The 22,915-nt window shown below is 40.1% G+C and overlaps 1 protein-coding gene across 1 annotated transcript in view; it reads right to left on the bottom strand.

Annotated features, from left to right (window-relative positions):
* LOC149241783 (uncharacterized) overlaps nucleotides 1-22,915 on the bottom strand; it is a 251,954-nt gene that overhangs the window by 139,115 nt on the left and 89,924 nt on the right. Inside the window, exons 9-10 of the mRNA XM_089374050.1 lie at nucleotides 8,174-8,242; nucleotides 7,627-7,765 (exon numbers count right to left, since the gene is read on the bottom strand). Coding sequence (XP_089230176.1) covers nucleotides 7,627-7,765; nucleotides 8,174-8,242 — 208 coding nt within the window. The remainder of the gene's footprint in view (nucleotides 1-7,626; nucleotides 7,766-8,173; nucleotides 8,243-22,915) is intronic.

Raw genomic sequence — 22,915 nt, 5'->3', positions numbered from 1 at the left:
ATAAGATATTGTTGAGATGAATGTTTCCTCCATTCTCCAACTCAAGTGAAGTGGATCAAATTCCTCTCACAGGGTAGCTTTTATTGTCACCACGCTCTACGGAGCAAGAGGACTTTCCTTTTGATAATACCTTTAATTGCCTGCGTTGCATGTCTTTTGATAATGTGATGTCTTGATGCTCCATTGTCGATCACCCAAATATTCTCATCTTGAAATGTGCCGATGAGTGCAGAGAATAGTCCTTCATCAATTGTAGATGTCTTGGTCGCTTCTTTCTTAGAAGAAAATAGGAGATCACATACTTCTTTGACGCCCTTCTTGAGTTGACTTGCCACCTTCATACACTTCTTTAGGAACTTCTTTAGTGTAGTAGAGATCTTTATTATGCCCTTAGCCAACCTTAGCTCTGATACCATGTTGAGAAATCTATAGGGCAATAGTTAGGATGATTTCTCTTTCTATGATAACTGCTTGTGATGTTTTTTTACTTTTTCTTACTTATTCTCGTATTATTATGTTCGTTTATCATCAAATAGCTACCAACAACAAGAAGAACAATAGTACACAAGTACATAGGATATAGGTTACAAACCAGGGCCAAAACCTCTCCACTTGAGAGGAAAACTCGTCAATCTCTTCTCTTCTTATAGATTCTTCAATTGACGAATTCCAAGACCTCTAGACCAAGACCAATACCCTTCCAAGACCAAGTCCGACCTCTTTTGATGATGTGCTTCCTTTGTCCAATTCAAACCCAGTCAAATCTCTTCCAGCAGCACAACTTTGACCCCCAACTTCAATTTTTCAGCCTCTACTGCAGGTCTGAAATTTTCAGCCCCTAGCAACTGCCACTGCATCCACACGTGTGAGCGTAAATTAGCCTCCCAACAACTTTGCTTGCTTTGCTTCCTTGTCTAGGGCTAGAAGGTGACCTAATAGGCCCTTCTTCCAACAACTTTGATCTTCATTCAGCAAATAGAGAATTTCAACCTTGAAGCAACAAACCCTAGCCTTCATTCTTCGCACGTGTGAGATGGAATTAGCCCAGAAAACTCTTCTTTCATCCTCTTCCTTCTTCTCTAGCCTTTTTTTGCCCCTTCCCTTGAATGAGATGTGAAGTGAATGTATTTCAAGGAGGTCAAGTTCCCTCATTTATATAGGCCTCTTAAGGTGGATGTGGCTCCTCCAAATAGGTCGACTTCTTAGTCGCTAGGCCGACTTGGTCTTGAATGGTATTTTGACATTTATAATTACAAAAATAATTTTCTTTACGAGTTACAATGTGCCCGATGGGGTCTTCAACTTGTGACAATGACTCTTTTGACTTCTTGACCCTAGACAAACCCTAGAAGCACTCAATGGGCGCTTTGACTTCTTGACCTAAGACAAACCCTAGAAGCACTCAAAGAGCGCTTGACCTATAAAATAAAAGACCATGAGCATGAAACCCATGCTCCAAAGTTAACAATAATATTTTTTCTTTCAGTTTACAAAACACAAGAATCAAAAGCACATTTCATATTTATGAAGACCAAACCTAGTTACACATTTTTCAACATTCCCTAGGTTTTAGCATTGGATCCTTGCTGACAAAGTTTCCCGGGTTCTAGCATTGGGATCCCCGTCGGCAGAGGTTTCCCGAGTTGTAGCATTGGCTCCCAGCTAGAAAAGTTTCCCAGGTTGTGGCATTGGCCTCCATGTTGATAGAGTTTCCCAAGTCATAACACTGGCTCCCCGTTAGCAGAGTTTCTCGAGTTGTAGCATTTGCTCCCTGCTGGCAGAGTTTCCCAGGTCGTAGCATTAGCTCCCCACTGGCAGAGATTCCTGGCTAGCAACATTGGCTTCCCACTAGCAGTGATAGAGGGTGGTAGCTTGGGCTCCCTTCCAATGTCAAATTCTTCTTTCAAATTTGAGAATGATCAAGATATGAGCAGAGAATCAAGAGATGAGCTGAGACAAGTAGAGTTGAACCAAGATTAACAATGGTCATACTTGACGACGAGATTCTTGAGAAGGGACATGATATGACGACAGGATTGGAATTTTTCCCTAGCTGAGAGGGAGTGTTAATTTTTGGCAGCTCAGTGACAAATTCCAACCATGGGACTAGATTCCTCTTTTCTAGAGGGACCAATTTTGATTATTGAAGCGCTCAATTTGGACAAGGTAAAGTGTATTTTTGAATTAAAGCCCACATGCGCACATTTGATCAGGTCGGTCCTAAAGCAAATTGGACACCCCTGGAAGCCTATAAACACAAGTCAAGTGACCCTCATATGAAATCGTCATGAAGCATTCTTCTATTCTCTTCCTTGGTTTTGGCTTGCATAGGCCTGAGGCAATTTGCGGAGATTGGTTCATACAGGTCTGAGATTGTAGGGTCTGAAGCTCGCATGTGTGATCTGGGGTTTTGGTTCCCAGCTGTAGGCATGCTATAGGGAAATTTCAGTTGTAACCACATGTATGCGGGCCTATGCGTGTCGTTGAAGGGTTTCAGCTGCACACACGACACTCTCTCCATGTGGTCGAGACCTAGGGTTTAAATTTTATAGTTGACCAAAGATTTCACCAGTTGATCACAAAGCTTGGCAATTGACCACAAACAGTGACAGTTGATCGCAGGCTTCTGAATCAAGGTTTTGATTATTAACACCGTTGGGTTCATCTCATGGATGTTGTTTAGTTGATTTTTCTGGATCGGTTTATGGTTGAAGATATGGGCCATTGTACTCTCTCTTTGTTGAATCATTCAATGACAAGCTAAGAAGAAGAATAATTTGAAAGGGTTTTCCCAATAGTAGATTTTGCCCTAGCCTCCGACCAATCCTGGTGTCTCTATGTATGAATGTTTTTCTTCTATTGTTCCTTTATGTTCAGTTGCATTGATGATGATATTGTCCTTTCTATATAGTTGCATATGTTGTTGAATAATGTTGTAAAATTGAATAGTGATATGATGCCATGGGGTGAATTTAATATGTAAGTGAAGAAAATTTAACACCTTTCGTTCTAATGGCTATAATATATATCACATAAGTGAAAGGTAACATGTTGTCGTTGCGACAAACACCCTCCAAAATTTTGCTTACACTTGAATTTTGGAGCCTACTTGTGATCCTAGGATCTGTTGTTCCTTGATCGTTCATATTTGCTTCATGGTCAGTTGATGTTCCCTCAGATTCTAAGTGTCAAAGTCACTTGCTTATGCATGCTCAGTTCTTGAAGAATTCACAAGTGCACTTCTTTCAATGCAAGCTTACATAGGCACTACGCAGCTCTTAAAGGTAAGGCTTGCACAATCACTAATGACAATGACTGCACAATCCATAAGCACAGTGTACTGCGCAACACATATTGACAGTCAGTGCACACTCTCCATTGACAGTCTCTCTCACTTTGATTGCAATTGTACTTCTATTTCGGTGAGTTTTCTTAATTGTCGCTCTGGCGCACCTTTGTTTTCACAAGTGTCGCCTTCATGTTCGCAATTGTCGTTTTTGCTTGCATTTACTTTAATAAGTGTCATTTTTATGTTATCTTCGCTCTTGCATGTGTCGCTTTCACTTTCACAAGTGTTGTATTTGGCATGGGAAGTGTCACACGTTGTAAAAACAAAGTTATGGTTCATTTCAAGAGGCATATTTGGTACCAATGGGTCTTATCTATCATATAGACATGTATTAGACTCATTCCGAAAGTTTTATTCACTGTCGTCGCAAAGTATACCATAAGTGTCGCACTTGGGGGAGGACATTATTTTTCTGTCGCATTAAGGGGATCATGTTGATTCTGAGTATTGAGTGTTCAATGTTGTGTCGTTGATTTTTCTGAGTGTGTGATCATGTTCAAGTCTTACCTTAACTTCATCTCTACCTCACGGATCCCACACTTAGTCAAAATCCAGAAAGTCTCATGCTCGACCAACCTGGACTCACTCTGTCGCTCTAAACTGCGCATTGCGCAGTTGCAAGCCTCAAGCATGCATCCTTGCCTCCTGGAATTGTGCAATGCGCAGTTATTGCCTCCAAGGACTGCGCAATGCACAGTCACAGTGCCCAAGAACTACCTCTTCACCTCCACAACTGTGCAATCCTGCCTCCCATCCAGTCTCCTTTTGCGCATTGTGCAATTGCAAGCAGCAATCTGTCTCCCTGCCTTCTTGAACTGCACAATCCTCTTTCCCTCTCTCTCTCCCATGAACTATGCACTACGCAATTACAGTGGGAAAGCCTGCTGATTGTGACCCTCAACTACGTAGTCTTATCTCTTGGTCCTCCAGTGTTGCGCATTGCATAGTCACAAGCATTAGTACCCCACTCCTTGCCTCTGGAACTGCGCATTGCGCAATCCTTGAACCTTTTACCCTATCCAATACCCAGTTCCGGCTCAATCGGTGATTTTCATGAAGCAAGCTAGACTAGGAGTTTTCTAGATTGATGTCATCTTGTCATGAGTGATGTTTAGTTGCAGGTACTATATCTTAACACGAAGGAGACAATGCTACAAGACACTTATGAAGCAGTAAAGACAGTTTGATCATTGAACAAGAAGATGAAGAGACAATAGATTGCGACAGAAGTTGGAAGACCAAGGTCATAGTGAAGACTACCTATTTTCAACACCTTGGAAGGTGAAGAAGAAGAACAAACCAGATCTTTCATGAAGATGAAGTATTGTACAGACCTCTCACGAAGATTGAAGACAAAGCAGTAGCAGGAACAACTTGGCATTGCCACTTCATCATGGAGTCCATATCATCATTGTCAAGTTATGACTTGTACCTGTGCCATCACAATGTCATGTGTGTCCATGTGCCTTGCCACATCATTTGTGGACGTAATGATGTAATTATTAAAAGGAAAGGACAATATGTAATGTGTGAAAATCCAAGAGTCATATCTAGAATATGAAAAGTCACATAGTCATATATGGACAAAAGAGTCTTTAGGAAAATTCCAAAGGTCACATTAGAAGTCCATGAGTCATGAGGGTAACTCAAGAGTCATAGGGGATATGAAAGGTCATCCCTCTTGTTATAAATACACCCTCATAACTCAAGCAAATGGGATTTTGGAGACTTAGCCTTTGGAGAGCTAGCCTTGGCTTCTTTAGCTTAGCATAGGAGAGAAGATCTTTCTTTGGAGAAGCAAGAAGTGAATTAATGTTCCACTACTCGAGTTAGTAGCTCGCCATTGTAACTGTGTACTTGGATCTTTCACCTAATAATCAGAAGCTCGCTAAGCCAACACATTTTCATGCATGTATTGTGAATATTGTAAGACTATTCTTTAGATGTTTGCGGTATATGTTTTGTTCATATGTACTAAGGAAATTGAACTACTTCATTGGCTTTGGTACTTATCTTGTTGAATGTGTGTTGTATTTTCTTTAATGTTCGTTGTGTCTATGTGAACTATTTCGCTAGATAACTAACAAATCTTTCCTTGCTCTCGTGTACCTCTCTTAGGATAGTACTATTACTTTCCTTCTAGAGACTCACTCTTACTTCCCTCTTGTGAAAGCCTCCTTTTACACATTGCAATTGGTGTTTCACAGTGTCAACTTTCTTGCTGATTTCAAATGTTATGTGCATACTCTCTTATGTTATTCATTGCAGCTGAGGCAAACCTTTAAGTTATGGTGGTCGGGTCGATACTCTAGATGGGGCTCCTACTCCAAACGATGTGAGGTCTAATTGGGACTTCACATCGGGGAGACCCCCTTGGTTGATGGATTTCCAACACCATCAACATAACCCTAATAGGCACATATAAGTAATCAAACATCATTGCTATCATTGTTTCATTAAGTAACTTTGAAGTGTTTCTCTAATTGTAATTGGCATCCTATAATCTTGGGTTGATAAGCAATATTTGAATAGCTTGGTTGCAACCGGATTTATATTGTTCATGTTGAAACACTTCTCATAATTGTGATCCCATTTGCATTCTCATCCTAGAGATCGACTTGAATGGTTAAAATTTACCTCCAAACCTAAGCTTGGTTGAATAGAAAGTTATGCACACCTTCTCCACCATTCAATTTGAGAAGTTAGACCCCCATTCACGGTTAGCATAGGTGACCTTACAGTTCTATTGTGGGCAATCCCTTACAGGGACAGAGGCACTTGTATGGTTAGAGCTCCTGGGGAGGTATCGTTAATGAGGTCTTAGCCTCTTTCCCCAGCGGTTCTCTCTACAACCTTGTTTGTGACTAATTTCAAAACAATTGAGGAGAAGGCTTCACCTAGAATAGGCATATAACTAAAATTAACCAAGATCTTGCATCGCACCTAGTTTAGAGTTTGCATTTCATCCGTCTAACTTTTTCTCTTCTTGCAGCATTGTTATTATTGTGACTTGAGACATCTATTTGCTAGTTTCTTAATTCACACTGAGCATTGTTAAAGCAGTGGTCTATCATAATTATTTCTTATTTGTCTCATCGATCTTAATTGAATCCATCTTAAAACACATTGCTCATAAATATTCACACTCGCTCTAATCATAATCAGGTTGCACTAATAATAATTGTCTTGCCCTTAGATCTCCTAGACTTGTTGCTTCAACAAGTTTTCCTTCATTAATCATCCTTAGTGACTATCCCCCTTGACTTAGCTAGGAGAGACTTTAAACGGAGTGAGTAGGGATCAGAGTGACAGCCTACTCTGAGTGTTGCGCCTTAGGTGTACACTTTAGGTGACAGCACATACGAAAGAAACACACTAAGAATCAGACTTTTACCTAATAGACACATGACACCAAGTTGAACTTAATATCCTAACAAGCCTATCCTTCCTTATCATGTCTACCAACAGCAAGAGGTCAACATCTGATGTTTGTTTCTAATTGACTATTTTTACCTCAATTCATTGGGTATCAACTTGCTGTTTGAAATGAAGTCAAACTGTTGTTGATAGATAAAGTCAAACTAAGGTAGATGGATGAAACTAAACTGTTGTTTGAAAGGCTTTTCTTTCAGTTAAGAAATTTACCCTTTTTAACTGTCTAAAGCAACCTCTCCATACTGCTATGTGAATATTTTATTAACAAAATCACTACTATCACATCATGCCAGCGCCGGATTAAGCATTTCAGTGGCTGGAGAAAACTGCTGTCATGTGACCTCCTTACAACTGTAGACCCTTTCAACTGCTGTAGCTGTACTTTCCTCAGATATTTTTAGAATCTTGGATGGTAAAGAGGGCAATGAATGTCAACAAAAGAAGAAAATATTCCATGGACTAGCAAAAAATACAGAAGCAGGCAAGAAATGATGGAGCCAGTAAAAAACATAATAATGCATCCAACATAGACAAAAGTAACCACCCTTGAGAGAATAAATATAAATTAAAAAAGGTTCATTGCGTTCTCTCGTCACATCATAACAGCAATATCTATTCTTTCGAAAAGTTTATATTCAAATGCAATTTCGCAAGATCTCTTGTATTTTTGGAATATCAAAAGCTGAACTAGAAAAAATTGCAATACTCTCTTTATTCACTCCTTCCATTGTGTAGCTGTGATGATTTAAATGCATTCATTGGATCACAAATAAACATAGAAATTAAAGTGTTATCAGTTTGATACTGTAGGAAAATCAAACTATAGATAATCTGGCACTCACCCTGCAGGTAGTACGTTCTGGAGGCCTTCTGATTTGTTCTTGAATGTACTCATCTTGCAAGTCATAAAGCTGCAAGGAGGAGAACTTTTTGTGGGGAACAACTTTAAAGGCGCAGATATCCTTCCAAGATATCTTCTCGCTACAATTTAGAATATAAATATGTTTCCACCATTAGTTGCACTCAAAACTTACAATGGAAGAGTTTAACAACTATACCATTTCATCAAGTCCTCTTCAGCTACCAAATTTGTTAGTCACTTAAGCATTAAATGAACTAAAACATTTGATGTCAATTTGCATAATACAAACAATACACTGTTGTAACTTGAATTACTGCAGACTCCAAACTTACAATGGAAGAGAGTTTAACAACTGTGTTCTTTCATCAAGTCCTCTTAAGCTATCACGTTTGTTGTTTCACTTAACCATTAAATGAACTAAAACATTTTATGTCAATTTACATAATACAAACAATACACTGTTGTAACTTGAATTACTCTAGACCAATATTTCAGTAGTAGGAAGGAATCAATCCTGAGGAACTTACTCTTCTTTTGAATTTGCATATTCACAGTCCCTCAGGGATTTAGGTATGCGAAAATCAATTCTTTGATATCTGCCAAAGAACCATTTATGCATAATCAACTACTTGTCCGGCAGAGATTTAGAGTTCAATAAACAATTTAACCAGCATAATCACATTTCAGCCCCTAGTAATTCAGATATTTAAAAAACAATATTTTCAAACCTGTCCAAGCTCCAATAAAGCCAGTTATCTATCCCTATCAAAAATAAAATTACAGTTTCATAAACAAGTCAAAAGGATTGTAATGAAAAACATTTATAGAGGCAGAGTACAATTCCTATCATAATTTGGAGGGAAAAGGTTAAAAACTTAAGTTGCACAAAACTAGGAAACAGATACAGTTTTTGAAAACAGGAACATCATGGAAACATGATCCCCCCAAACAGGTATGTAGGGAGAAATGCAGTATATAGAAAGTACAATATATATATATATATATATATATATATATATATATATATATATATATATTATCATGCAAGAAAATAATAATGGACAAGCACTTTAAAAGGAAACTTTCTTAATGCCATCTCGATCTTCACTTCCTCTATTCTTGAAGAGCCTATCAAAGTGTTTAAACACAAAATTAGCATTCAAAGAAGCTTCCTCTAAGGAGGCCCCTCAAAGGCAGGATTCAGAAACCTAATAAACCATAATGTCGCTCTAGGTGGGAAATGTTGATTTTGGGTAGCATCGGATGTGCTCTAGACTTGAAATTTGGTGGAGAGGCTAAGGCACATGAGATCTCCAAGACCCAGAAATCATTTGGAGAAATTCTACCCAAATGAAGAGATATTAAAATAATTAATATTTTTAATGGGTTCCTAAGTCTAAACTTAGGAAAAGAAAAATAGTAATGTGTATTAATATAATATGGGTGAGAAAGTTCTACGTGACGAGGATCAAGCTAATTCTAATTTTAGCCGTTGATTAGGGACTTAATCTCGGCCGTTGAATCATCAACAGGAAAAGTCTAAGAGGAGGCTTGAGGGTCAGTTGAAGATACACCAAGAGAGATCAAGAATTCGATTTTTTGGGGCGAGGTTTGCTGAGAAAATCGAGTTAGTGATCAGTTGCAGTGAGGGGCAGTTCAGCAAGGGATTTCCATCCAAGGCTGAAGAATACATAGCAGAGAGGCAGTGAAGTGTCGGGAGAGACAGCACAGGCCCTAGAAGGGCTAACGCAGAGGCCGTAGGAGCTGACGCAGAGGACACAAAGGGTCGTAGAGGCTGACACAGAAGCCGTAGAGGGCTTCAGAGGCAGCGCTAGGGAGATTCTGTGGGGCAGACTGGGAGCAGATCAGCAGATTCTGAGCCGGGATAGGGTGACGCAGCTCCTGGAGGAGTGACGCAATTCCTGAGCAGTGCTTGGAGCAGCTTTCACTGTCCAGCATAGGGAATAGCAGGAGTCGTTGTAGGGTTTGATCATCTAGTTGCTGATTTGCCGAAATATCTGTCTTCGAATAGAGGTACTACTGCCAAGGATATTCTCTGTTGGGTGAGCCATTTCTAGCACCCTAGTTGTATTCACGAAATCTGCTTAATAATACAAACCCTCTATATGTTGCACGGATTTTCCCGAATTGGGTTTTTCTAGGGACGATTGTCCAAAAATAACGGTGTCCCTTGTGTTATTGTTTCCGTTTATTTCAATGCATGATATGTATATCTGTGAAGGCTGCAATAGTGTTTACTTCGATGTTTGTGCGATTAAATAACTTATTAATGTAAAGAACAAGTAGGACAGTGTAAGCCAGTAATTGCAGTACGGGTTTCTGATGTGTTAGATTCAGTAATTTTCACAGGAAAAAATTTTGGAGGTGACTTCCTTCTCCAAGGGCCCTACGGGAGCGAAATCTCAAGAGCCAAATATGCTCATGGAATTAAGGAACAAGAATTTGTTCAACAAAGTAACCTCCCAGATGGATATTTCATTTGGAACTGTTGTCTCAAAATCTAGCAAGTCTTGTAAAGGGGTGCTCTATAAGGCAAGCAATAGACTAAGTGACAACAATGAGGTGTGGCCCACTGTCACCACAGCCACTACCCCTTACTTTTTATGGACTTTCACCAATGGGAGGCTTCCCATTAGAGAGGTCACATATGAGAGATGTTAGGTTCAAGGATCAAGATGACAAATGGATTATAGAGGATGACTCTTCTTAAGGACGGGGCTCATCAAGCAAGTGAAAAGTAACTCGCATCCTACAATCAGGCCAAATTAGGGCACAATTGACTTGGGGCTTAAGAAATAGCAAACCAAATGGATTGTTCTAGAGTCAATAGGCCAAGAAAAGGTTTCCCCCATTAGATATCAGCAATCAAATGGAATAGAGAACCCTTCATTAAGCCCTCAACTTCAAGCTTTGCAAACTAGGGTTTTCCTAGGGCAAGAGAATTAGGGCTTGAAATGATGAGATTGACCACTAAGGTAGGTTGACTTTCAGGAAACCAAGTCTTCCCTCAATGTTGAATCCTTCCACAAGCTAAGACTCTTCCTCTAAGCTAATTTGCACCAAGCCCTAATTGGTCGCTTATCCTTAAGAGGGCTTAAATTAGAAAAAGAGAGCGAAAATTTAGTTTGGGGATGAATTGATATGTGACCAATTTGAAAAGGCTAATGCCTAGACCTTTGGATGATGGAGTCTATGGATGTGAAAGATTCGCTAAATCTTACTGAGTAAGCAATGTTCCACCAAGTTCCGGGTACAAGGAGGCGAGGGAACGGGGATACACAGGAGCGGCCTATGCAAAAGCTCCCCACCAATTTTTAGGAGACGTGGGGGGACGTCAGGGTCTTAAAAACTTATAAATATAAAATATAAATCGATGAATCATATAATTGAAACAAATATAAAACAAAAAGCATGATCATTGATATCATTATCATATAAATTATAATCATACATCATACATGTAATTTTGTAACTATACAGTGTAACTACTAGTCTACTAACTTACTAACAATGCACAATGAAAATAAATTATAAAATTACAAATGTTTAAAGTTTTAAATTGTAAACTTTAAACCATATTGATGTTCCACTTCCAACTATGAACATTGAATATTGAATAATATAAAAGTCAAGTCTGATACATGAGCGGCAGCATTTCGTTCAACGAAGGAGCAGACAGAAGGCTGCTTGGCGATGGCGGTAGTGTTCAGTTCAACGAAGGAGCAAACAGAAAATGAAATGTGAAATGAACATAATGTAAACCCTTCACGGTCGGTCAACAAATATTAAAAATTATGATTTTTTTTGTTCCATAAAAAAAATTTGTGAATTTTTTCTAGGGAAACGACCCCTCAAGACCCCTTAAGACCCCTTTCACCTAGGAAACGACCCCTTTCAAGTTTCCTCGCATACCCTGTTTTTTGGGAGCGGGTAGAAACGTCCCCCTCTTGTCCCGAAGTCCCCAGAGCGCGAGGGAGCTAGGAAACTTGACCCCCAGGTGGGGGGACACGACCCCATAGAACACTGGTAATTTTGATGCCTTAGATTATATAGTGAGACTATATGATCTCGAACTCCATCCAAGATCAACCGCTTCGCCTTCGCCATCTCCTTCCTATATTCTTTGAGCTGATCTGCATCCTAGGGAATTGCCACCACATTATCTATGCAAGATTTCAGGCCATATTCATCTAAAAGGAAGGACATCCTAGCCTTCCAGATGACGTAGTTGGAAGCACCATCCAACCTATCCTGCTCACTAAGCCCTGTTGTGGCCATCTCTGAATCTGTCGAAAACTCCCTCTTTCCTTATGCTTGGTTGTTGCTCTGCTACTCACACTCCCTTCTGAAATGTGCAAATCTGCTAGCTGCTACTGCCAATCTGCCTGGAAAATCGAACTTCTGAGACTTGAAGTTCCTTGAGAAAAATGTTCCCTCTGTTGTTTGTGCTTTTCTCTTCCACCCGACGTTGGTTCAGCGACTACAAAACCCTTTGCGTCCAACCAAGGAATCTGCTCAGCAAAAATCTAAGTTGTTGCTGCTCCCTCCGACTACTGGAATCATTGTCCCGAGCAACTCGACTTTTTTGCAACCCTACAACTAAGAATCAAATTTCTGCCCCAGCAATTTGGCCTGCATGTCTAGGTATTGCGATGTCTCTGAGAATTTCAGCCTGCCGCTCCCATTGAACAAAGAAATTCTCACCTCTGCTTTTGAGCTTCTTGGCTAATCACTCATGCTTTGATACTATGTGAAAATTTCAAAACTGAAATCATATTGCAACAACTGGAATTTATTTTTCTAATTGTTCATCATTTTAACAATTTATCTGCTACAGCAAATATCAAATAAATCACACTACAACCTTCACAAATAAAATATTGCGAAAGAAAATAGTGCTGGAATCTGAGAAAATCTAGCACACATACATAAAAATATGACACCGTTATTTTTGGACAAAAGTTCCCAGAAAAACCCAACAAGGGAAAATCGGTGGAGCAGCTGACAGTTTTATTATTATGCAGCAGTGAGAAAATCTGAGTACAATAATCTGGATGTCAAAATCTGGCAATCCTGTAGAGAAAAATACTGGCAAAAATACTAGAGGGAAATTACTCACTCCAGGCAATTCTGGCACTGAACTACTTCTAAAAAGCAAGTCATCCAACTAGGCCTGCACAAGCTCTGCGTCAACCTTGTGCTACCTGCTGCAACTGTTGCCCAAACTGACTGTTAATCTAGTCGTCTTGACTGTTGTTCATTGGGAAATCGTCTCTCCGATACTCTGGGATTCTTCCCAACCTCTAGAAATGAAAATGTCTGCGTTATTCAGCAAATCAAACTGGCTTCTTGAGGCTCTATGTAGCCTCCTGGAGAAATCTCAGCCCCTCTGCAAATGTACTCGTTGGATCTAGAAAACTTCCTCCAGTCTCACTGTCCCTACCCCTCTCTGTCTCTGCTTCTTCATTGAAGCTCGAACTCTCCGAAAAATGACTCCTGCTACTTTGGAAAATCGAATTCTAAAAGTGACTCTGGTGTATTCTCCATCACCACATCAATCCCTTCTTATATCTTCCTATTGGGACTCCAACGGCCAAGATTAAATCTTAATCGATGGCTCAAATCATTTATGGATCAATCCGTGTGAGTTTCTAGAGAATTCTCACCTTGACTAAATTAATTTTTATTAATTATCATACTCCCTAAGTTTAGACTTGGGAAATATTTAAAAATTGGCTCATAATCTAATAAAGCCATCTCTAGGTGGAATTTCCAAAAACGTTTCTGGGTTTTGGAGATCTCATGTATTCTAGCCTCTCCACCAAGTTTTGTGGCTAGAACACATCCGATGCTACAGAAACTAACATAAGAACAAACCTTTTGTTGTTTAAATTTGAGCAAGGGCTTTAGTACAATGGTCTGGTTTTGAATAATCCCATTATCATTTTGCAACAGTACGACTTTTGCAGTCATGGTTTCAGTCACCCTATATTGAGAACAGACTCTTACTGTCATTGAGATTTGGATTGAACAAGGCCTTTGAAATGATGATCACTATCAGTAGTCATTGAAGAAGTCTAGCCTTTATATCTTAACGATGTGATTGTGCAGTAAAGTACAATTGATCATTACAGTACAATCATCAAAAATATACATCAAACGAAAAGGAGTGTTTGTTGTTCAATTTCCATGACCTTGGGTCTAGGTTAGAGTCTTAAAATCACTCACGCTACCAAACCAAGAATCTCAACCATAAACTACTTTGCATAGCGGGAATATAAAGCAGTAAATCAATACGCACAATGATACACAGTTTTAAACAAAATTCTACAATAATGTACAATCACCAATCTTCGTTATATTAATCCAAATCTGATAAATACAACAGTCTATGGTTACAAGATACAATGACAAACTTGGTTGCAACAATTCTATGTCTTATCTTGTCCTGTTGGTCCATCGCACCCGTACTGCTCACTAGTAGTGTCTTAGTCCATCAAGGCCACTACACATCGAGACTCCAGGAAGGTTGCCTCCTATCACTACTGCAAGTCACATCTACTACAATGAACACGAGCTCATCCAATCTGCTCTCTAGGTTGGCCAATACCTGAGCTCCAATCTGCCCATCTATAAGTTACTTTTGTCCCTCAAACTATTGCACATTAGGCTCCAAATTTCACCCAATCACGCAACATCCAACATCCTTCTTGTATGCTGCTCTAGGGCTACTTTGGTCTATCAACACATTGCCCTCCAACAAACCAATGATGCCCAATTCTTCACTGCAAGATCTACTCCTAGGATAGACTTTTGACCATCACAAAAAGTCCTCCAAATGGCTCCCACGGGCTTCTAAATTGTCCTCTCCAAGGACATCATCCACTAGATCAATTCAACCTTAACACATTAATACAACACATACCTAGCTCGTTCCTGCACTCACATTCCTGCACTCATGCGTTCCTGTACTCGCGTTCCTACACTCGCATTCCTGCATTCGCACATTTCTCCACCCATGCGTTCCTGCACTCACATTCATGTACTCGTGCGCTCCTGCACTCGCGTTGCCCACAATCGAGTTGGCTTTCTTGATGTGTAGACTATGAAAGATGTCGCTTCTTGGACGAGTGAAATGACACTCCAATTACCTCTTACTTATATTCATAAGAAGGGCTTCCAAAATGTCATGTTTGAAGCAACATGTCCATTGGGTTCTTCAAGTCAGCCTACTTGACACCCAATAATAATTATATTAACTTCAAAAATTCATCTCTCTAACGACAACTCGAATTATGATTTTCGATGCGTTGGAATCGTTTTTCCGAGCACTATCATCCTCATCGATCACATGTCGTGAATCCATCATGGTTTTGCCCCAAAAACACGATGGGTGCCAAAACCCCACACTTGGGTTCCAAGCTTACAAGTTGCCCTTGTGGCGCTTTGTCCTCCAAACCCTGAACCATAGGGCTTGGAGTACCTCCCAAGCTACACAATTCAACATTCCCTCTTAGCGAGGGAGGTATTTCCAAGAGTAGGATGTATCTCGTCATCATCATCACTACTCGCAACACTTGCCCAACTCTTGACGCTCACAATCGTAGCAATCCCTGTATGGTGAACTACGCCCTTCTCAGAAGTGTCGCTGTCACTACCAGAAGCAACCTTCTTCTTCTTCTTATCCTGTAACATCTTCCACTCTTTCCATGATTCCTTCTTGGCAGTTGTAGGAGCACCCTTGCTCACCACTGACCACACGCTCTTCTTGGGCTGCAAAGTCTCCCTTTGAATCTGCAAGCTCCCTCTCAAACTAGACTCCTTCTGAGTCTCTGGAACCTAGACCTTCTCAGAAAAGTGTACCTTCTTCTTGGGAACATGTGCCTTCTCCTCTGAAGCCTGCACTTGCTCCTGCTTCTCTAGAACCTGCATTTGTACTTGCTCCTGCTTCTTTCCATGATCCTCAGGCTTGGCAATCAACCTGTAGAGACCATGCTCTCTAACTCCGAGTACAATCCCATCAAACTTAGAGCCTCTGAGCCTGAGTCTTGCCTTTCCATCCTAGAACAAGACCTCAAACCCCTTCTTCTCCATCATCGAGACGGAGAGCACATTATATCTGAGTCCTGGTACAAACAATACATCCTGGACACGATCATACATCCTGTCTCCATTCTGAATGGCACAACACCTGATCCTCGGATCTCCAACTGACTCTTGTTGCCCAACACCATGTGCAACTTCGAGTCCCATCCAACTAGAGTCTCAAAAATATCCTGTGACCCTGTCATATGCTTCGTCGCACCACTGTCCACGTACCATCCATCCTCTTTGATAGTACTCTGCGAGAAATGAGAAATCATAGCAAAATCCTCCTCTTCGTCTTCCAATCTTCTAGCGAGCTCATCCATCTCTACTTTATTGGCAATAAGGGCGATCTGCTTCCCTTTTATTTTCTCATCATCTCCCTTCTTCAGACATCTCGATGAAAAATGACCCATCTCACCACAGTTGAAACACTTGACTTTACTCAAGTCCTCCTTTTGCTTACCCTTCATTCATGATGCAAGTGCCATGTCATCATCTGAAGATTTCTACTTTGACTGAAGATCCTCATCTCACAACTCTTCCTAAATGAAGTCATTCCACAGCCTATCCCAGTCTGCCAGCTTCTCCCTGGCAACGATTCCTTTGATGAAGGGTTTCCATTCCTCAATGAACCCTTTCAAGGCAATCCTTACCATATCTCCATCTGAGACAGTCACACCAATGGCAGCAAGCTCATCTTTGACCTGAGATAATCTCGTCAAATACGAGGTCATGCTTTCACCCTTTAACATCTTGGTGGACTTCAACTTATCCTCCAATACCAATACCCAGTTCTCATTCTTATTTTGGAACAAATTCTGAAGAGACACCCACATCTCATGAGCGGTGTTCTTCCCAGACAAATGAGGTATTAGGGCATCCCTCACACCATCTAGGATGATCAGTCTCGCCCTCGCATCCAAATCTTCCCATATTTCCAACTCCTTAGGGTCGGTTGGCTTCTTGATCTCTTTCTCGGCAAAATCCCAGATCTTGTTGACCTGCAATATCAACTTGATCCTTTCCTTCCATGGACTATAGTTGGACAACCCCTCCAACCTGTCCTCATATCGGATACCTGCCTGCAACTTTGACATTGTAGTGAACCCTTCACTCACAATGTGACCAACTCCCTCTCACGGTGTACTTCATTGAGCACAACTTTGATTTAATCATTTCCAAAGTAGCTCAGACACGCTCTGATACCATGTTGAATTTCCACAACCTTGGGTCTAAGTTAGAGTCTTAAAATCATTGACGCTACCAAACCAAGAATCTCAACCATAAACTACTTTGCACAGCGGAAATATAAAGCAATAAATCAATATGCACAATGATACACAGTTTTAAACAAAATTGTACAATAATGTACAATCACCAATCTTCGTTATATTAATCCAAATCTGATAAATACAACAGTATATGGTTACAAGATACAATGACAAACTTGGCTGCAGCACTTCTATGTCGTATCTTGTCCTGTCGGTCTGTCGCACCCGTACTGCTCACTAGTAGTGCCTTAGTCCATCAAGGCCACTACACATCAAGACTCCAAGAGGGTTGCCTCCTATCACTACTGCAAGTCATGTCTGCTACAATGAACATGGGCTCATCCAATCTGCTCTCTAGGCTGGCCAATACCTGAGCTCCAATCTGCCAATCTAGCAGTCACTTTTGTCCATCAAAGTGTTGCACATTAGGCTCCAAATTTCACCCAATCACGCAACATCCAACATCCTTCTTGTATGCTGCTCTAGGGCTACTTTGGGCTATCAACACATTGCCCTCCAACAAACCAATGATGTCTAATTCTTCACTGCAAGATCTACGCCTTGGATAGACTTTTGACCATCATAAAAAGTCCTCCAAATGGCTCCCACAAGCTTCTAAATTGTCCTCTCCTAGGACATCATCCACTAGCATCAATTCAACCTTAACAGATCAATACAATACATACCTAGCGCGTTCCTACACTCGCGCGTTCCTGTACTCGCGTTCCTGCACTCGTGCATTCCTGCAGTCGCACATTCCTGTAGTTGTGTTCCTGCACTCGCATTCCTACACTCGCACGTTCCTGCACTTCACACGTTCCTGCACCCATGTGTTCCTGCACTCACATTCCTGTACTCGTGCATTCCTGCACTCACGTTGCCCACACTCGAGCTGGCTTTCTTGATGTGTAGACTATGAAAGATGCTTCTTGGATGAGTGAAATGACACTCCAATCACCTCTTATTTATATGCATAAGAAGGGCTTCCAAAACGTCATGTTTGAAGCAGCACGTCCATTGGGTTCTTCAAGTCGGCCTACTTGACACCAATAATAATTATGTTAACTTCAAAAATTCATATCTCCCTAACGACAACTTGGATTCGGGCGATTTTCGATGCGTTGGAATCGTCTTCCTGAGAAATATCATCCTCACCCATCACATGACGTGAATGCATCATGGTTTTTCCCCAAAAACACAATGGGTGCCAAAACCCCACAATTGGGTTCGAAGCCCACAAGCTGCCCTTGTGGCGCTTTGTCCTCCAAACCCTGAACCCTAGGGCTTGGATTACCTCCCAAGCTACACAATTCAACATTTGTTACATTATTGCTATTCCTTATGTCTACGTTTACAATGATATATTGTTGAGCTTTCAGGACCTGACCACTATGACCTTGCAAGGTTAGTTGTCAAGCTGACAGTTCACCTGCATTTTGTATCATCACACAAGATAAAGTGTTATCCCTTTTGGACAGAACTACAGTAAGAAAGAGCTTGGCAATAATTAGTATTTTGACAATCCCTTCTTGACAGTGATGATGTCAGTGATGTTATGACAGTGTCTCCTTGACAATGATCTTGTGACAGTTTCATATGATGACAATGCCAGAGTTTGAAAAGTGGGAGTGTTGAGGATGTTTTTAGTTGCAACATGTGAGCACCTATAGATTGCAAGCCTATGGTAGCAACAGTGGTAGAGTCTTGGTGGGCAGTGGTAACAGCAGTAGTAAAGTCTTGGTGGACAGTGGTAGCAGCAACAGTGGCAGTGAGAGTGGACAGTGGTAGCAGCAGGGGCAGTAGTAGGAGTGGTAGTGAATAGTGGTAGGAGTGAATTGCAGCAACAGTAGCAGCAAGAGTGACAATGGACAGTCACAGCAATTGAAGTGGCAGGTTGTAGTTGGGTGATTGTCCCTAGTACAGGAGCCCAAACTTACTTAGGGAGCAATTGTTTCCTTCCAGCCTTGCTGTTAAAACCCGTGGGGAATCCTGTACATCCTTCCAATTCATCTAGTAAATTTGTATGTAAATAATACATAACGAATCATTTGTGGATAGAAATCTTTTGTGTACTAATAATGTGATATGATGATGTTTCATGTTTTGTTGAATGCTCTGAATATATAAAAGATAAACTAACCATATGTGAAAAGTAAGGGAAATACAGATTCACCCCCCCCCTCTCGTTATTTCCAACACAGGATAACCAAGAAGTGGTGGATAAAAGGGCTAAGTTCATGATTAGCTAGGACATAATCAACAACGCTAGCACACCTGCTTTAAGGAAAACAAGTGAAAGTGTGAAAACCCAAGAAGAAAGGAAGGGAATTCAAGATCGGAAACTGATACAACTTATTACCCACCAAAGTGGGTAACACATAGGGAAAAAATATTCTCCTTTTGTTCAACCTGCCAACCAACAACGCTATCATAATCCATACATAGATAGCCTCAAAGGCCTCAAATCTATGCTTCGGTTAATGCTTTATTTCAACTAGATTAGTCATTCGATGAATATGGATCATCTACTGTAAGGAACATCATCCATTTGAGGTGCTTTCACTTAATGTTTAAGGTAATTCTTGTTTCCAAGCTTCACCTTGGTGATTCACTTAACCCTCGTCTAGTGTGACATTCCTTGAGGCCTTTACTTTCCACTATCAAGGAGGGGCACAAATAGGAGGCTCTGACTGATGTTGCTTGTCGAGGGTAATCAATACTTTAGGTTTTTCATCTCCCTTGTATCAACATCCCATCTTCGGGTTGATTGCAATTTATCACTAGTATTGGTTCCTTGTTTTCCTCATCCTTGAGTAGGTGCCCAAAAACATTTCCCTAAGAGGTTGATGGAATAGGAAAATAAAAAAAATAAAAAAAGCATGTGCCATGATGTTAAAATGCAAAAGATTGGCAAAGACAAATGGATGTATGCAAACAAAATCCTAGCCTAAGCTCTACCCCCACATTAGCCCTCGCCTAGTTCTACGCCAATGCATGAGCTATCTAAATAAAGGAACTTTGATTATCCCAACCCTGATGAGCAATGAAACACTTCATTTTTAAGGGGTCAATGAAAAATCAAATAAAGCTTGTAACCCGAGCTATATCTACTAAAAAAAAAATCAATAAAGAAAAAGGCACACAAGAAGGGTGGTAAAACTAGTTCGAGGAAAATGGTAACTCAAGTCACACATTTGCTCCCTATTCACATCATAACACTTAAGGATGTTGGAATTTCATAGCTCGTACAAAAATTATGGCATCCTACATGAAGTAAACCTTGATTGATGGGTCGGCCTAGGAATTGTTACTCCCCTTAGGGTTGGAAGCACCTAATAGGACCTTGTGGTAACCCTCCCATATCTAAGCTTGGTAACTTGTTTACAAATCAAAAGCTTGAAAGGTATTTGAAGATGATGCTTGTGTGAAGTAGTTTGATGCTTTTCACATTAAATATGGCCCATTTTAATGCACTTATAGTTCTTGCACCTATGATGTTGATCTAACTTGATTCTGTGAGTATGCTTTAGATGTTTGCTCCCCAGTACAGTTGTTATCCCTTGAGGGATTACATGATGCTTCTCCAACATGTTAGAGAGGATGCACAACCCCATTTGATGACATCATTACGCATCAAAGACAAGATGTTGACCACCTTCTGAGGAGCATTGACCTTGAGATGTTTCCAGCAGTGTTGATTACACCCTCCTCTCCCTCCAAAACCTGAAATGTTAGATATTTGGGCAAAGGCATTGCTTAGTAAGCTAATGTACCCCTGAGGTGACAAGATGCCTCCAGGATACCTCTTTGTTGAACGTTGGCCTATTTCTAGGATGATTTCATGATGATGATGACTTGACATCCCTTGCGAGGGGATGGTACATTGCTACGCATGATGACATCATGCCCTAGCTTTGTGGCATCCCCTTCATTTTCATAATGTTGTCTTGTTGAGGAGCCTTTACTTGTTGATTGAACACATTTTGATGAGGAGATGTGGTTTTGGTGTTAGGAGTACCTTCTTGACTTATCTATGACCTATTTTAATGAAAAGGACATCTTTTCGAGGATGACATCACCCTTGGAGGCAATTTCGACTCACATATGTGGACTAGTTGAGGCTTGTCTTTGGTTTTATCACTGATATAGGTCTATTTGGGATCAACATTTGACCTAATTGTAATCACATATTTTAATATTTATAGGGATTTTAGTCTAGTTTTACCCTAAATCGACTTGGTTGCCCTCATATAATTAGAAGAAAGTCGATTTAGTGTTGATTCATTGTCACATTCACACTTCAAAGAATACGCACTACCTAGTCTCTTTTCTCTTGGTTGCTATGGAGCATTAAATGAGCAAATTGTCTTAGGGAGGATATTGTGATTGGATGGATTTTTCTCTTGGATGATAAACGGTGATTTGTGCAAATTTATTATGAGCATCTTCTTCCATCTTGCATTTGTTGTAGAATTGGTGTTTCATTGAAATTTTCACCAAATTTGTTGAATCGTGTATGGTTCTAACATCTACTTCGCAAAATTATCATCAAGTTTCTATTAAAGAACATTAGTATAGCTTCCTTGCATTTTTATCTCCAATTCGATTGAAAGTTGTTAGGGTTTGTGGAGTAGAGAAACCTCATTGTAGCTTTTTCTCTCTCTCATAAATCACTTACATCGGCCCTCTTCCATAGACTCTTCCTTGCACTCCATTAGCCCTTTATTGAGAAAGGCACTAGTCTACCATCATGTCAATCCTCTTAAAATAACAAGAATAAAACCCTAATTTTGTTTTGTATGTTTTCTAGGCTAAATTAGGGTTATTTTACCGCAAAATCTGCATTTTAGAGCATTAATTAACTTATAATACTAGGGTTAGGAGTTACATCCATTTCATTGAAAAAATATTCAACCCTTAATTAGGGTTGACATCTAGGGTTTTCCTTGTTCTAGGTGTTTTCAACAATTGCAAATTATCGTAATTTATTTCATGGTTTATTAATAAAATAGTCTTGAGTTCCACTTGTCTATTATCAATCTAAGCGAATTTTCTTTTGTTATAAAATTTTGCATACCGTAATTTTGCTGCTACAAAACCCTAGTTTATAACAACTTGTAATTTAAAGATAGCATGTGTTTAGGAACTTGTTTCAGCCAATATTGTGATAATTATGATCGTGATTAAATCGGCATGGGTCCAAAATCGGAAAAAATCGTAAAAATCAGTATAAATTCAGTAAAAATCGGCAAAATTAAAAAATAAAAATAAAAAATATCATTTTTTCAATTTTTTTAGTATCTAAAGCATCCACAATACAAAACAAATGCATTGACACATAAATATGAAAAGAGAACTAAGATATGAGATGTGTAATATCAAAATATGTCTAGTGCTACATCACACATAATAGTGAAACATGTCCTGAATCCCGAGTCCTGACTCCACCTCAAAATATCAAAAAAAAATATAATAATGTATCTCATACCATGTGTCAATTGTCATATACAATGAAATAAACCAACTAATGATTTCCTCTGCCTCTTTTGCGAGAACATGTAACAACTTTCCCTCTAGATGAAGAAGGCTTGGGGCTAGCATTGGACTCTGATGTCCTCTACAAGTTGAAGAACTAGTGGCCATAGGAGGTAGACCACGTCCTCTACTGGTGGCCACGTCCTCTACATAGCAGGGGCATAAAAGGGACTCCTGAAGGGACAATTGTTAGATCAAGGGCAACAATGGAGGCTTAGCCCACTTTCACCTCAGCTAAGACTCCCTACTCTTTACAGACTTTCACCGATGGGAGGAGACCCGGTATATAGAAAGTCACTTTTGAAGGAAGAATCAACCAATAAATGTGAAGTGACCTTAATGATCCTTTCCGTA

Source organism: Pinus tabuliformis, chromosome 8, assembly GCF_031772625.1.
Source record: "Pinus tabuliformis cultivar Carrire ecotype Pingquan chromosome 8, CPIR1, whole genome shotgun sequence".
Taxonomy (NCBI): Eukaryota; Viridiplantae; Streptophyta; class Pinopsida; order Pinales; family Pinaceae; genus Pinus; species Pinus tabuliformis.
The sequence above is the reverse complement of the archived record's forward strand: the minus strand, read 5'-3'. Positions and strand labels throughout refer to the sequence as shown.